General features: G+C 41.4%; 1 protein-coding gene across 3 annotated transcripts in view; it reads left to right on the plus strand.

The window, feature by feature from the left end:
- LOC139577168 (EGF-like repeat and discoidin I-like domain-containing protein 3) overlaps positions 1–17,479 on the plus strand; it is a 204,313-nt gene that overhangs the window by 41,977 nt on the left and 144,857 nt on the right. Inside the window, exon 2 of one of the 3 annotated variants that reach the window (XM_071404062.1) lies at positions 2,251–2,277. The exons of 1 other annotated variant lie outside the window; for it this stretch is intronic. In XM_071404062.1, coding sequence (XP_071260163.1) covers positions 2,251–2,277 — 27 coding nt within the window. Of the gene's footprint in view, positions 1–2,247; positions 2,278–17,479 lie in introns of all 3 variants that reach the window. One more of the 3 variants, XM_071404061.1, reaches the window with a different exon arrangement.

Below are 17,479 nucleotides of genomic sequence, written 5' to 3' on the forward strand. Positions count from 1 at the left end.
TCTTATGTGTGTGTTTATGCGTGTGTGTTTTATAGCAACTCTCATCTTTAGTAATCACCGCTATGACACTGTCCAGATGATGGAACATTGGACGAGCCAACAGGAAAACAGGAAAAACTCTTACCACTAGTAACGAGTCATGGGTTAAAAGGACTGACAAGAAGACATAAAGCAGACTCCGTTTATTGGATTAGCGTGGTAATGTGCAAGGTACTAGAACCCTTGGAGATGATTTAGCGTCTGTCTGAGAATGTGAGTGTATTTTTAGGACTAGGGTCCCTCCAGAGAATATTGGCAGAGACAATGTTGATGTTTGATTTTGTGAAAAGGAAATTGAGTCTGTTCCATGTGTCTTTCTCAGTATTGTATTTAGCTAAAATGCTCAACATGTTCAACACGTTTTAAACAGTACCCTGCTCAAGTGTCTTTAAAACTATTGCTTGAGAAATAGTTTTTTCCCCCATTTTAATGGAAATCTATTACAGTAAGGTGCTTAATTATTACCCAGAAGTTATTTGATATTGACAAAAAAATAGCTGCATTGGGCCTTGAAGTTTGTCACTCAAGAATGGCTAAATATATCCAGTCTGTCTCTGAATTCATACACCTTGGACTGTAAGGTAATGACAGTTAGAGAAGAGAATGGACATCACAGGACCTGCCCTAGCCTGGCACAAACCATTCACACATTTAAACTGGTAGCCAATCTTTTTAATGAAAAGGCTACACTTCACATTTGGCTACACTTCACAGGCAATACTATTGCACACTTGACATAACAATGGCCAACAATGAACACGTTCATCAAAACAAAGACATTAGCACAAACATCAGTATTTCTGGTAAACAATGAAAGCACCCCTTAAAAGGAAGAAACCAAATGATGAGAGGTGCTGCACAACCTTCACTGGCGCTCGCTCTCTAGGAGCCACTTCAGACCAGTAGTAGGCCTAGAGGCAGGTTGGCGAATAACAAACAAAGAGACAGACAGTAGGCGAGTTTTACATGGCCCGGTACCCCGGTGTTTGAGAGGACCCAACGATAGCAACTTTAGCAAATAATATTTGAAGCAAACAATGTGTCTGTTTTTATGTGTGGAATGGAAGGAATTGAATATTGAAATTCGCATAGCTCTCTGTCTCTGTCTCTGTCTCTCGCTCTCCTCACTTTCTCTTTCTTTTTCTCTCTTTCTAGCTCATGGTATATGTAGTCCTTACCATTCCCACATGCTAATTTCCCATTAGTATGCAGTGTTTAAGATGAAAACATGCACATGAAAGTAATCCTAACTCTCCTTATTGTTAGACAGGCAATCAACCCCTGAGAAATACAGACTCTGCTTAGATTGCAACCTCATGTTTACATCAAGAAAAAGAACATGGTAGATGCCACAAAGCCAGGGAAAACAACAGCTTTACAGTATATACAGTAACACCTCCCCTTGGGGTCTCTGTGTCTGGCTGGGTGTATGTCTGCGTGTTTGAGGCAGGCCTGCTCTAGCTTATGATTGGGGTAGAGATAGAGAGCTGTGATAACGATGGGAGACAGCCCAGCCCTCAGCCCTGCCACTCACCCATGGCATAGGAATCGGATTAAGAGGGGGATTCGGCCGTGTATGCCTCACTAAGTAATCCTACTGTACACTGGTCCAGAATGATGAGTCCACATTAGTCAGAGGCTAGTAGCCAGTATTTTAGCCATGGTGGCCTTGAGAGGGATGGGGTTTGGCCAGGCGCTAACATTTCATGATGGCATTGTGTACATTTAGGCTTTTCTGTGGTACTGTGTCTGGTTGATTGTCACCCGCTCACCTGTTATATCATACAGTATGCATGCATGCTATTGCGTTGTGATGGTGGGGGGTAATATATTGTGTCCGCAGTGTTGGATGTACTGTACATTGTGACTCAAAGTGGGAGGATTATTAACAGAGTATTTGAGTGACTCATCCATCCATCAGTCGAAGTATTAGTAAATTCTTTGATCAATAATTATATTGTAAATACAAAACCTTCAGTGTTCATGATGGAGTTATACCATTAAAGCCTTTATAGTTACCCTTTAGTAGTATTCTACCATTAAAGCCTTTATAGTTACCCTTTAGTAGTATTATACCATTAAAGCCTTTATAGTTACCCTTTAGTAGTATTATTTGAAAGTCTAACAATAAAGTAACTGCTCTCTCTTTTGCTCCTCCCTCCTCTCTTGCGCCCCTCTTCCCTCCCTCCCCTCCCTCTGTCTCTACAGCAGTAGATGGTGTGGAGCTGACTTCAGCAGGTGGGGTATTTCTACAATTGGTAACTTGTGTTCCCCTCATTTGTGTGTGTGTTTGCGTGTTCTACCGATCATCAGTACAATCATAATATGACCTTTCCTGTATCCCTTCAACCACTCTCCCACTCTCTCACCTTCTCAAACACACACACACACACACACACACACACACACACACTAGAGGTCTTATCTGGTCCAAAAGGTTGGACCCTGACCTGAACAGACTTGAGGACAATCAGACCCGAACCCGAACTGACCCGACGACAACCAGACCTAGACCCGACCCGGTTAAACCCAAGTGACCAAAAAAATATGTTTATCAGCCAAGTTGCCCTTCTGGTTAATGAATAGGTACAGTGGGGAGAACAAGTATTTGATACACTGACAATTTTGCAGGTTTTCCTACTTACAAAGCATGTAGAGGTCTGTAATTTTTATCATAGGTACACTTCAACTGTGAGAGAAGGAATCTAAAACAAAAATCCAGAAAATCACATTGTATGATTTTTAAGTAATTAATTTGCATTTTATTGCATGACATAAGTATTTGATACATCAGAAAAGCAGAACTGAATATTTGGTACAGAAACCTTAGTTTGCAATTACAGAGATCATACGTTTCCTGTAGTTCTTGACCAGGTTTGCACACACTGCAGCAGGGATTTTGGCCCACTCCTCCATACAGACCTTCTCCAGATCCTTCAGGTTTCGGGGCTGTCGCTGGGCAATACGGACTTTCGGCTCCCTCCAAAGATTTTCTATTGGGTTCAGGTCTGGAGACTGGCTAGGCCACTCCAGGACCTTGAGATGCTTCTTACGGAGCCACTCCTTAGTTGCCCTGGCTGTGTGTTTCGGGTCGTTGTCATGCTGGAAGACCCAGCCACGACCCATCTTCAATGCTCTTACTGAGGGAAGGAGGTTGTTGGTCAAGATCTCGCGATACATGGCCCCATCCATCCTCCCCTCAATACGGTGCAGTCGTCCTGTCCCCTTTGCAGAAAAGCATCCCCAAAGAATGATGTTTCCACCTCCATGCTTCACGGTTGGGATGGTGTTCTTGGGGTTGTACTCATCCTTCTATTCCTCCAAACACGGCGAGTGGAGTTTAGAGCAAAAAGCTCTATTTTTGTCTCATCAGACCACATGACCTTCTCCCATTCCTCCTCTGGATCATCCAGATGGTCATTGGCAAACTTCAGACGGGCCTGGACATGCGCTGGCTTGAGCAGGGGGACCTTGCGTGCGCTGCAGGATTTTAATCCATGACGGCGTAGTGTGTTACTAATGGTTTTCTTTGAGACTGTGGTCCCAGCTCTCTTCAGGTCATTGACCAGGTCCTGCCGTGTAGTTCTGGGCTGATCCCTCACATTCCTCATGATCATTGATGCCCCACGAGGTGAGATCTTGCATGGAGCCCCAGACCGAGGGTGATTGACCGTCATCTTGAACTTCTTCCATTTTCTAATAATTGTGCCAACAGTTGTTGCCTTCTCACCAAGCTGCTTGGCTATTGTCCTGTAGCCCATCCCAGCCTTGTACAGGTCTACAATTTATCCCTGATGTCCTTACACAGCTCTCTGGTCTTGGCCATTGTGGAGAGGTTGGAGTCTGTTTGATTGAGTGTGTGGACAGGTGTCTTTTATACAGGTAACGAGTTCAAACAGGTGCAGTTAATACAGGTAATGAGTGGAGAACAGGAGGGCTTCTTAAAGAAAAACTAACAGGTCTGTGAGAGCCGGAATTCTTACTGGTTGGTAGGTGATCAAATACTTATGTCATGCAATAAAATGCAAATTAATTACTTAAAAATCATACAATGTGATTTTCTGGATTTTTGTTTTAGATTCCGTCTCTCACAGTTGAAGTGTACCTATGATAAAAATGACAGACCTCTACATGCTTTGTAAGTAGGAAAACCTGCAAAATCGGCAGTGTATCAAATACTTGTTCTCCCCACTGTATTTATATGTTGGCCAAGCCTTCTATAAGTCAATCAATTCACCTTATTAGTGTAAAATAAAAATGCTTTAGGCTATGCAGAGTCGTGGTCCGGTCTATTCGGGTCCACTCAGCTGTAGTTACATAGACCCGAGACCCAATGTCAATCAAACAGGACCCGGCCCAGACCCGAGGGAAAATATATAATCTTGGGTATTCGGGTTCGGGTGGACCCTTGAAGACTCCTAAAACACACATATACTCACACATACACAAGACCACGCAAGCCCACACACACACACACACACACACACACACACACACACACACACACACACACCCCTGTGACTGCTGTGGATCCTGCTGCATTGATTGATTGATTGATCAAGCCCAGTCAGTATCACTTTGCTTGACTCTTTTTACCAACTTTTTACCAATGATGTTTACGTGATGCTTTTAGTTCCTTTCTCTCTTTGAACAAACATACATCCCTTGCCTTATACTCCACAGACTCTAAACAGGCATTGAACCAATTAGAGACTTCTGTTGTTCTCCCTTGCCACAGAGAATTTCACGGAACAAATGTTTACCATTGATCGACAACATAGATTCCCCAAGTTTGAGAACTCGAAAACACTTTGGTCCAGAACACTGCCAAACAACCAACCAAGTCCACAATATTTGATCACGCAAATATGAATGAAAGAATGAAACTCATTGAAGTAAGCCTATAATTGAGTGATATATAATTTGAGTCAAGACGGTAGGACTGATTATTCAATTAGATTCTTCCATTTTTTGAGAATGCTCTTCTATACAAAAAAGCCTCAATAAGCATTCTACACATTGTTCTTACCTGAAAATAGCCCTATGAGTCAGGGTAGTTAGTGAGTGGAAAACGTTCCATCCCTGTATGAGCTCTGTACCAGGCTGTATCACAACCGGCTTTGATTGGGAGTCCCATAGGGCGGCTCACAATTGGCCCAGCGTCGTCCGGGTTTGGCCGGTGTAGGCCGTCATTGTAAATAAGAATTTGTTCGTAACAGACTTGCCTAGTTAAATAAAGGTTAAATAAAAAATAAATGAAATAAAAAACTCTGGTTAATGTGCCTCCATAAGCATTTCTGTGATATTGTCCTCATGCTTCCCCAAGCAGCTGGCTGATGTTATTTGATGCACTTATTATTAGCATATGGTGTATAACAGGATGGATTGCTGGCGTACCTTGTCCATAGACTGGCTACATGGTAAGGAAAACAATGTGTGATTTTGTCATTTGGGTAACTATCCCTTTAGGATCAGCACAGTGGTTAATTATAAGCCCTCCAATGCATCTTCTGCTGCCTCAGAAAGCATGTTTGGCAATCACATGCAATTTCCAGTTACCTTGAAAGAGGAAAAGAAATGTAACAGAAGAAGCTTTTTAGAAACTCTGTAAGTATTAAATGGAACTGAAATATTATTTATTGCAGTTTTAGACTTGTCAAATACAGAAGATCTCAGAGTTGAGAGGTCTCGATCAATGTTGTCTGTTGTTAGTGTTTCTGGTTGGTAATGGGAATACTTTGGGCATCTCCCTGGTGTCAATAGTCTGAAAAGATGAGCCTACGTAAAGTAGGGGTTGCAAAATAGTTGGGAAGAGATTTTTGACGTACCGATTCCATGGCACATGGTTTATGAATTGATACGCAAAACAACGACGGATTGAAAACTTTGAATTTTTATATTTAAATTATTATACAAAATTCTTGCAACCAATAGAATGTTATTTACATGGGGGATCCAACCTACCCAGCTCTGTAGATTTTGTTGCGAAGAAGCAGAATCATAAGGTAATTTGTCCATATGTAGCTTGTTTTTGGTCACAGGTCCAGGAATGGCTGAATAATTGCAATATTTACCTGGAGCTAACCCTCAAAAGTCATAGTCAATCGATTAATAATATAATAATACTTTTAGCAAAATAAATCAAAAATCAATTTACAATCTGTAGAAACAGTGACAATAAAGGTTCAGAACTTTTGTGAAACATCACAGCACAGTTGAACAAATATATGGCAAATAGAAATCCAATATGGATGGTGTTAAGAGATAGATTTACATTTAAGTCATTTAGCAGACGCTCTTATCCAGAGCGACTTACAAATTGGATGGGAGGGGTTGAATGGAGCTGAAGGTTGGGACTAATAACAACAAGATAACTAATGTAAAACATATTGTGCCCGTAAAACGTATATAGGTTAATAACTTTTGTGAAAGAGCACATTTTGAAAGATATGGCAAATAGGATGGACATCATAAATAGATGGGAGAGGTTGAGGGTAGATGAAGGACAGGAGCAAAAACAAACAAAATAGAACTATTGTAAAATAGAATGTGTCCATAAAATGTACACTATCGTTTGGGGTCACCTAGAAATGTCCTTGTTTTTGAAAGAAAAGCAAATTTTTTGTCCATTAAAATAACATCAAATTGTTCAGAAATACAGTGTAGACATTGTTAATGTTGAAAATGACTAGTGTAGCTGGAAACAGCTGATTTTTTTATGGAATAGCTACATAGGCGTACAGAGGCCCATTATCAGCAACCATCACTCCTGTGTTCCGATGGCATGTTGTGTTAGCTAATCCAAGTTTCTCATTTTAAAAGGGTAATTGATCATTAGAAAACCCTTTTGCAATTATGTTAGCACAGCTGAAAACTGTTTTGATTAAAGAAGCAATACAACTGGCTTTCTTTAGACTAGTTGAGTATCTGGATCTTCAGCATTTGTGGGTTCGATTACAGGCTGAAAATGGCCAGAAACAAAGAACTTTCTTCTGAAACTCATCAGTCTATTCTTGTTCTGAGAAATGAAGGCTATTCCATGCGAGAAATTGCCAAGAAACCGAAGATCTGGTACAACAATGTGTACTACTCCCTTCACAGAACTACACAAACTGGCTCTAACCAGAATAGAAAGAGGAGCGGGAGGGCCCGGTGCACAACTGAGCAAGAGGAGAAGTACATTAGAGTGTCTAGCTTCATTAAATAGTACCCACAAAACACCAGTCTCAACGTTAACAGTGAAGAGGCAACTCCGAGATGCTGGCCTTCTACGCAGAGATGCAAAGAAAAAGCCATATCTCAGACTGGCCAATGAAAAGAAAAGATTACGATGGGCAAAAGAACACAGACACTGGACAGAGGACCTCTGCCGAGAAGGCCAGCTTCCCGGAGTTGCCTCTTCACTGTTGACATTGAGACTGGTGTTTTGCGGCTACTAGTCATTTACAACATTAACAATGTCTACACTGTATTTCTGATCAATTTGATGTTATTTTAATGGACAAAAAATGTGCTTTTCTTTTGAAAACGAGGACATTTCTAAGGGACCCCAAACATTTGAACGGTAGTGTATGTATGTACAGTTGAAGTTGGAAGTTTACCTACACTTAGGTTGGAGTCATTAAAACTAGTTTCTCAACCACTCCACACATTTCTTGTTAAAAAACTATAGTTTTGGCAAGTCGATTGGGACATCTACTTTGTGCATGACACAAGTAATTTTTCCAACAATTGTTTACAGACAGATTATTGCACTTATAATTCAGACTACGGATTGCAACTGCATATGGGGACAAAGATCATACTTTTTGGAGAAATGTCCTCTGGTCTGACGAAACAAAAATAGAACGGTTTGGCCATAATGACCATCGTTATGTTTGTTGGAAAAAGGGGGAGGCTTACAAGCCGAAGTACACCATCCCAACCGTGAAGCACGGGGGTGGCAGCATCAAGTTGTGGGGGTGCTTTGCTGCAGGAGAGACTGTTGCACTTCACGAAGTAGATTGCATCATGAGGTGGGAAATTATGTGGATATATTGAAGCAACATCTCAAGACATCAGTCAGGAAGTTAAAGCTTGGTCGCTAATGGGTCTTCCAAATGGACAATGACCCCAAGCATACTTCCAAAGTTGTGGCAAAATGGCTTAAGGACTGGAGTGGCCATCACAAAGCCCTGACCTCAATCCTATAGAAACCTGTGGGCAGAACTGAAAAGGCGTATGCGAGCAAGGAGGCCTACAAACCTGACTCAGTTACACCAGCTCTGTCAGGAGGAATGGGCCAAAATTCACCCAACTTATTGTGGGAAGCTTGTGGAAGGCTACCCGAAACGTTTGACCCAAGTTAAACAATTTAAAGGCAATGCTACCAAATACTAATCGAGTGTATGTAAACTTCTGACCCACTGGGAATGTGATGAAAGAAATAAAAGCTGAAATAAATCATTCTCTCTACTATTATTCTGACATTTCACATTATTAAAATAAAGTGGTGATCCTAACTGACCTAAAACAAGGAATCTTTACTAGGATTAAATGTCAGGAATTGTGAAAAACTGAGTTTAAATGTATTCGGCTAAGGTGTATGTAAACTTCCAACTTCAACTGTATATATATATATATATATATATATATATATGTATGTATATATATTTATGTATGTATATATTAGCAAAACATATATGGGGGTTTGGAAGTGATGCAGACAATTACATTGATGAAAGCTACCTATCTATCTGCAATTTTAAAGCTGATCTAACCCTGAAAAAAAAAGTAGGGGTCAATTCCATTTCACTCTCAGTCAGTTTTAATTGGACATGAAAATGTTAGATGTGACTGAATTCCTGATCCATTAATTTAGATGGATTTGACCCTAACTCTGACATATTCAGCTGTGGTCAACACACTGCATTGCTGGCACTATAGACAACAGCATTCATATCTCCATGCTCACGTCATGTCCTGTGCATCTCTTCTTAATCATGTCTTCTGTTTTAGATGGTTACAATGTCAGAATCGTGTGTTGCTATGGTGTTATGGTAGAATTTTCTTCTTTGTTATTCAAGTATACAGATGAACCTAATCTGGAACTTTTCAAGTTTATGAAATGTTTTTTGATCTTTTAATAATAATGCCTCAGTTTATTTCATAGCAAAGTTGATTTTCTTCATGTGACATTCCATATCACGTGCCCATTTTGAGCATGTGAATGAAGGTGTTTAAAAACAATATGCAAGGCAAAACACATGTAGTATCATGTTATGTCGTTTCAGTTACTCACAAATGTGTACACACACGCAGGAAAGCACAAACACAAGCACGCGTACACACACACACACACACACAGACAGTACACAAAATGAAAAAATTACTGGTGCTATTATACTTTCTTGTTTCACTAAGTAACTAATGTTTTGTAATTACAGGTTTGAAAGTCACCTGTGAATTACCATGTTAATAACTCATACAAAAATCTGACCTTGTTATAAGGTGCCACTGCCATCAAATCAACATGTAATACCAGGGTTATAGAGGGGGTATGTCAGTGTGAAATCAATGGAACCTCTCTCACCAGTCATATCAGCTGAAAAGCTGCCTGACAGCCTTCATCCAGGCCACACAGCCTTCATCCAGGCATCACAGCCTTCATCCCGGCATCACAACCTTCATCCCGGCATCACAACCTTCATCCCGGCATCACAACCTTCATCCCGGCATCACAACCTTCATCTAGGAAACACAGCCTTCATTTGAATATGTTCCCTAACACCAGTCATGGCAAACCACACAGTAATCAGCCAATGTTTGCTGTTTGATAGGGTCAGGTGTTACAAGCTTTAGTTGTGTGAATATATCCATGTGGAAAAAATTATGTACTTGTAAAAAACAAAATGTGCATGTTTGACCCCAGAGTGAAATAAAAATGGTGAAAATGTGCGGTACCAGTCAAACGTTTGGATACACCTACTCATTTCAGTGTTTTTCTTTATTTTTACTATTTTCTACATTGTAGAATAATAGTGAAGACATCAAAACTGTGAAATAACACATGGAATCATGTAGTCATCCAGCTTCATGAGGTAGTCACCGGGAATACATTTCAATTAACAGGTGTGCCTTGTTAAAAGTACGTTTGTGAAATTTCTTTAAGCCAATCAGTTGTGTTGTGACAAGGTAGGGGTGGTATACAGCCTTATTTGATAAAATAACCATTCCATATTATGGCAAGAACAGCTCAAATAAGCAAAGAGAAACAGACAGTCCATCATTACTTTAAGACATGAAGGTCAGTCAATCCGGAACATTTCATGAACTTTGAAAGTTTCTTCAAGTGCAGTCGCAAAAACCATCAAGCGCTGTGATGAAACTGGCTCTCATGAGGACCGCCACAGGAAAGGAAGACCCAGAGTTGCCTCTGCTGCAGAGGATAAATTCATTAAAGTTACCAGCCTCAGAAATTGCAGCCCAAATAAGTGCTTCACTGAGTTCAAGTAACAGACACATCTCAACATCAACTGTTCAGAGGACATTGCATGAAACAGGCCTTCATGGTCGAATTGCTGCAAAGAAACCACTACTAAAGGACACCAATAATAAGAAGAGTCGTTTTGGGTCAAGAAACACGAGCAATGGACATTAGACCGGTGGAAATCTATCCTTTGGTCTGATGAGTCCAAATTTGAGATTTTTGGTTCCAACTGCCATGTCTTTTTGAGATGCAGAGTAGGTGAACAGATGATCTCCGCATTTGTGGTTCTCACCGTGAATCATGAAGGAGGAGGTGTGAGAGTGCTTTGCTGGTGACACTGTCGGTGATTTATTTAGAATTCAAGGGACACTTGAATTCTGCAGCAATACGCCATCCCATTCTGCAGCAATACGCCATCACATCTGGTTTGCGCTTAGTGGACTATCATTTGTTTTTCAACAGGACAATAACCCAACACACCTTCAGGCTGTGTAAGGGCTATTTGACCAAGAATGAGAGCGATGGAGTGCTGCATCAGATGACCTGGCCTCCACAATCACTCAACCTCAACTCAATTGAGATGGTTTGGAATGAGTTGGACCGCAGAGTGAGGGAAAAGCAGCCAACAAGTGCTCAGCATATGTGGGAACTCCTTCAAGACTATTGGAAAATCATTCCAGGTGAAGCTGGTTGAGAGAATGACAAGTGTGATAATCTGTCGTCAAGGCAAAGGGTAGCTACTTTGAAGAATCTAAAATATATTTTGATATTTTTAACACTTTTTTGTTTACTACATGATTCCATATGTGTTATTTCATAGTTTTGATGTCTTCACTATATATTATTCTACAATGTAGAAAATAGTATAAATAAAGAAAAACCCTTGAATGAGTAGGTGTGTCCAAACTTTTGACTGGTACTGTACATGCATCACAGAATTGGGGAGAAAAATGATTTTGTAATGCTAAAGTTGTAATATGAAGCAGTGCTTAATAAAACGAAGTGTGACACATTTGTATAGCATTCGCCGACAGCTTCAGAAATTATCTGCAATTTTATGAACATCAGGACATACAGTATCTGTTACGTACGCCTCTTGGAGGAGGGAACGCAACACCCCACTACATCTCAACTCCATGTGGAGTTAAAAAGTATGTGATCGTAGGTGCGGGGAAGGATGACAGACAGAGAAAAATACCATTTACAGGTAAACATGGTAATGTGGGGAAAAGGGTCTGGACAGAACCAAAGCAAAGAAAGTCAAAGTTAAGGAATCCTCTCTCTAGAGGTCTTACCTAGTGTGCATAGACAGATTAAATACTACGGGTTATGTATGTCCGCAGGCCTCTTGCCTAAACCCTCCCAAGGTGCATTCCCCTTCCCCCCCTGGGAACAAATGAAAGAGAATAATTTACGTGAACAATTTCATTAACCAATAACACTAAGTCCTGTTGGCATACACATACCTCTGAAGGAGCGGCTACAAAATAATATCAACAAAACTTTCACTGACCAACAACCAACACAGGACATAAAAAGTGCTCATGGGGAAGGAACACTGGCTTTTATCAAGCTGGAGAAGGAGTTGGTAATTGAAGAGACAGCTGTATCCCCTGATGAGAGGGAGGGGTCAGAGCTCCAATCAGCGATGGGGTCGACCAATGAGCTGCTTAGGAATCCAGGAAGCGATTTCCTGAAATACACACACATACAAACCCACAACAACACAGAAACTGGGGAATGTAACAGTATCTCTTCTCTTTATTGGATAAGAAATACACATTATTTTTAAGTACTGCAATACCCGTTTGCTCTACTGGTTTTAATTAACGATGAATTTGATATGCATTTTTAATATGTGGTAAGGGAGCATTCATTATTTCGCTTGTGAGGGCCTTATTAATCCCCATAAACTTGTGTAATACATTAATAATGTACTGTACATTCGGCAAGTATTCAGAGCCCTTGAGTTTTTTCCACATTTTGTTACGTTACTGCCTTATTCTAAAATGGATTAAATCGTTTTTCAATCTACAAGCAATACCCCAGAATGACAAAGCAAAAACATGTTTTTAGACATTTTTTCCAAAAAACAAAAATATCACATTTACTCAAGTATTCAGACCCTTTACTCAGTACTTTGTTGAAACACCTTTGGCAGCGATTACAGCCTTGAGTGTTCTTGGGTATGAAGCTACAAGCTTGGTACAACTGTATTTGGGAGTTTTTTCCATTCTTCTCCGCAGACCCTCTCAAGCTCTGTCAGGTTGGATAGGGAGCATCACTGCACAGCTATTTTCAGGTCTCTCCAGAGATGTTTGATCAGGTTCAAATCCGAGCTCTGGCTGGGCCACTCAAGGACATTCAGAGGCTTGTACCAAAGCCACTTCTGTGCTCCTGATTTGATTTGATTTGATGACTCCTGTGTTGTCTTGGCTGTGTGCTTATGGTCGTAGTCCTGTTAGAAGGTCAGCCTTCGCCCCAGTGTGAGGCTCTGAGCGCTCTGGAGCAGGTTTTCATCAAGAATCTCTCTGTACTTTGCTCCGTTCAACTTTCCCTCAATCCTGACTAGTCTCCCAGTCCCTGCCACTGAAAAACATCCCCACAGTATGATGCTGCCACCAACATGCTTCACCGTAGGGATGGTGCCAGGTTTCCTCCAGACGAGACGCTTAGCATTCAAGCCAAATAGTTCAATCTTGGTTTCATCAGACCAGAGAATCTTGTTTGTCATGGTCTGAGAATCCTTTAGGTGCCTTTTGGCAAACTTTAAGCGGGCTGTCATGTACCCTTTTACTGCTTCTGTCTGGCTACTCTACCGTACAATTCCTTCAACCTCATGGCTTGGTTTTTGCTCTGACATGCACTTTCAACTGTGGGACCTTATATAGACAGGTGTATGCCTTTCCAAATCATTACCAATTAATTGAATTTAAAACAGGTGGATTCCAATCAAGTTGTAGAAACATCTCAATGATGATCAATGGAAACAGGATGCTTCTAAGCTCATTTCTGAGTCTCATAGCCAAGGATCTGAATACTTACAGTCTATAAATAAGTTATTTGTGTTTAATATTTTTAATACGTTTGAAAAAAAATCTAAAATCCTGTTTTTGCTATGTGATTACGGGGTATTGTGTGTAGATTGATGAGGGGGGAAAAGGTATTTAGTCCATTTAACAATAATCCTGTAACGTAACAACATGTGGAAAAAGGGAAGGGGTCTGAACACTTTCCGAAACCACTGTATCTACGGCTCTTTTTGTAAACGGAGGTGGAGTTGCAGGTTTAATGGGCACTGGTTGGCCATTATGTAACACAAGACTGGACTTTCTGTGTAAAATAGCACTTTATATAATGGCCATGCTGCATTTCTGTGCTCTACTCTTAGACCTGGACCACTCAGACATTGACATGCTAAAAGCTCCTCACAATTCCGGTACATTCAGCGTGAGTTCTTGCACAGTACAAGCTTCTTTACAGTATGCATAATGGTGCTCCTAAAGTAGCCAATTCCATTCTCTTTCAATCTGCATAGAATGATCTCTACGATTCCACTGTGATGTTTGAAAAAAGGAACTGTGAAGCTGAAGTGAAAAGCTTGGCACAGCATTTTCGTCCTCTTATTAGTTAAAGTGTGTGAGTAATACCTTATAGGCACTAATCCTAATTTAGCTTTATTGCAGATTTGACCACTTAATGGCAGTATGATCTCCATTAAGTCTAATACACTATTTAAATAATGTTACTGAAGTTGAACAGATCACTCTTTCACACATAATTATGTGCTGCTTTATTTCCAATGCCTGACGTGTCAGAAGCAGTGCTGACATATGAGGCTCGGCCCTTATTATTAATTAACTGTTAGGAAAGAAGCCGTGTTTGTGTTCTGCACAGAGGTGCGTAAGAGGAGTCAGCTGGGGCTTTTTCTGTGAATATTAAGATCTCTATTCGGGTAACCTTGTTTCGGATCACATTCCCTGTACATATTGGATGAAAGGAAATGGAAAACACCATGACCTTTTAACTTCCTCTATGCATCTCTTTGTTGTAGCTTTTCCTCCCGTACTTTCTTCCTTTTGAGAAATGTGCTTGACAGACCTCGATGTAGTCATATGAGCTTGACTGGTTAACAAAACTCTTTATGGAATGAAGCACAGGCTTTCTTTCATTCCATTACGAGCTGGGCATTCATGACTTTTCCAGATTCACAGAATGTCCAATGCGTGATAAGGGCCTATGCATTGCCAATAATAAGTGAATCAGTCAATGCCTGACTGTATTATGGAGAGACTTATGCCAGCGAACTTTCGTTGACCACCTCGGTGGGGTGACTCTTCTCCTGGAGCAGTCTTCGTCTGATTGGCTCAGGCCTAATTAGGTTTGATTGGCTCACATGGTCAGAACAGGAAGTACTTTCTTCCAAGGTCCCATCTGCCACTGTTGTGACATTTCCATGGTCTGACTAGTCCTTCTTTCTCTTCCTCTTCTGTCAACGTCTTGAATGGTGTATTTTGTTTTGACCTCCCTGGGAGATATATTTGACATGCCGGAGTCTTAGGCACTTCCGTCTTACGTCTTTGATGTGCCTTTTATACTTTCTGACTTTGCAAGTGCATTCGTCTGTCATTGTCAAATGTCAATGTGTCTGATCCATTTCGTCATGGCAGGGTGCAAGGACATGTACAGATAGAAAGGTAAAGAGGAAAGGACTTACTAAAAGCATCCCAGGATGTGTCCTGCTGAGAAGGCTACTGTCCCTTAATGTGGACCCATGCCAGTTGCTATCAGAGAGCACTGGGAAGGGTGGGCTGAAGAAGCAGTGTCAAATAAAAGGAAGTGACATAATCAGGCCAACGTTAGAGCCCTCTGCTATCTCACCAAGTATACATTTAGAGCAGAGGCTCTGAATTGTAACTTCCTAATTTACCACCCATGAATGCATGCAAGTGGAAAATACACACAATTCAAAGGACTGACGGTTCACAGTGTGTTACAAATTACATTTGATTGCATAATCTATAAACTATTTTATGTATATCTTTACTGTACTTTGTTGGCCTTTTCAGACCATACATGTTTTCCCATTGTTGTGTAAAACACACTTGAAAAGGCGATTGTCACCAATAACGAGCAATAGTAATGTCATCTTTCTGTAGACACTAACTCTGCCACATGTCTCGTTGGGCAAAAAGCCTATGGGGAAATACATTTTGTTTTTGTAGGGTTTTTTGATAAATGCAGAAAATAAGGCTTGTGGTAAACACAGGCTTCGGAGATCTTATAATTTTTTTCCTATTAAATATTCTTCATCAGTTAACTTTTTGTAAATTTTGAAGCATTTATGCAATCAAAACAAGCACATTTAATCACATAAAGGCTTCATAATTCATAAATGTCATGTTAACTGACTGATATTATCTCATAGAACAAAACGTATAAGATATGGGGGGCAGCTAGCCTAGCGGTTAGAGATGCGAGCCAGCAACCAGGGGGTTACCAATTCGAATCGCGGGGCTGACGGGGAAAATATGGCAGGAACAGAGCTGGCAATCTGAGGGTTGCTGGTATCAAATCCTAGATACTATTGCCTGCCGGTGTGCCCTTGAGCAAGGCACTTAACCCCCACAACAATGGTGCCCAGTGTGGCAGCCCCCTGCACCTCTTCAAAAAAAACTGTATGTGTGTCTTTCAAGGGGCTGGGTTAAAAGAACAAGTCAAATTTCGGTTGGCTCTTGTGTGCAATTGACCAATAAAGTGATCTCAATATCCTAAACCTGTGTTTTCCTCAGACCTTATTTTCAGCGTTTATCCCCAAACCTCGTTCTTTCCTCATTAATTTCTCCCATAGGAATGGCTGGTCCTGGGTGGCACAGCAGTCAAAAGCACGGCCCCGCAGTGCTAAGGCGTCACTACAGCCTGGGGTTTGATCCCAGGCTGTGTCACAACCGGTCGTCACTGGGACCCCCATAGGACGGCGCAAAATTGGCCCAGTGCTGTCCGGGGTAGGGGAGGGTTTGGCCGGTGGGGCTTTCCTTGGCTCATCGTGCTCTAGCGACTCCGGGCGCCTGCAAGCTGTGCCGGGCGCCTGCAAGCTGACCCAGGTTGTCAGTCGATCAGTGTGTCCTCCGACACATTGTTGCGGCTAACATCCGGGTTAAGCGAGCAGTGTGATATGAAGTAGACGGCCAGGCGGGTAGTGTTTTGGAGGATGCACGACTCAACCTTTGCCTCTCCCGAGCCCATTAAGGAGTTGCAGAGATGAGCAAAGGGAGAAAACAGGGTAAAAAAAAAGAAGAAAAATACGCATGTGGCCATAGTACTGGGATTAGTACTGGTTAGTACTGGGATGGGAGACCGCCTTGGAATACCAGGTGCCGTAAGCAAAAAATTGTGTTTTACAAAGAAAAGGAAAAGGAATGGCTTAACTAACCAGAGGTAACTCATTTCTGTTTTTTAGGACTACAAGCGGGCATGCTCTAGAGTCGTGGCTCAATTATGTATCCCAATACATAGATATGTACACTGTCCCTTGTGGGTTTATTGGGTTGGCAGTCATTTCTGTTTGTCAGGCTCCATATCCACTGTCCTCAATGTAACTCAGTCCTCTAACGCAGGGTTTCCCAAACTCGGTCCAGGGGCCCCCTGGGTGCACATTTTGGTTTTCAAATTGAGGACAGTGGATATGGAGCCTGACTAACAGAACTGACGTGCTCTAACAAGTGTGGTGATGAGGGAGGGTTCCTTTCTACTGGCCCTGATAAGGGGTCAGGATGGGGGATGGTTGAGGGTTGAGTGAAGTCACAGTTAGGGTGGGGGGTGCCAGCTTCTCAGAATATTATGTGACTGTAAATACAAAGTAATCATGCTGATGATCAGCCAACCACAGTGGTTGGTTCAATCCGCCCCTGATTCACTCTGCCCTCTCTCCACCACTCGACCCATTTTATGTGGGACCACCGGAGATTGTAA

The sequence above is a fragment of the Salvelinus alpinus genome, chromosome 5 (assembly GCF_045679555.1).
Source record: "Salvelinus alpinus chromosome 5, SLU_Salpinus.1, whole genome shotgun sequence".
NCBI lineage: Eukaryota > Metazoa > Chordata > Actinopteri > Salmoniformes > Salmonidae > Salvelinus > Salvelinus alpinus.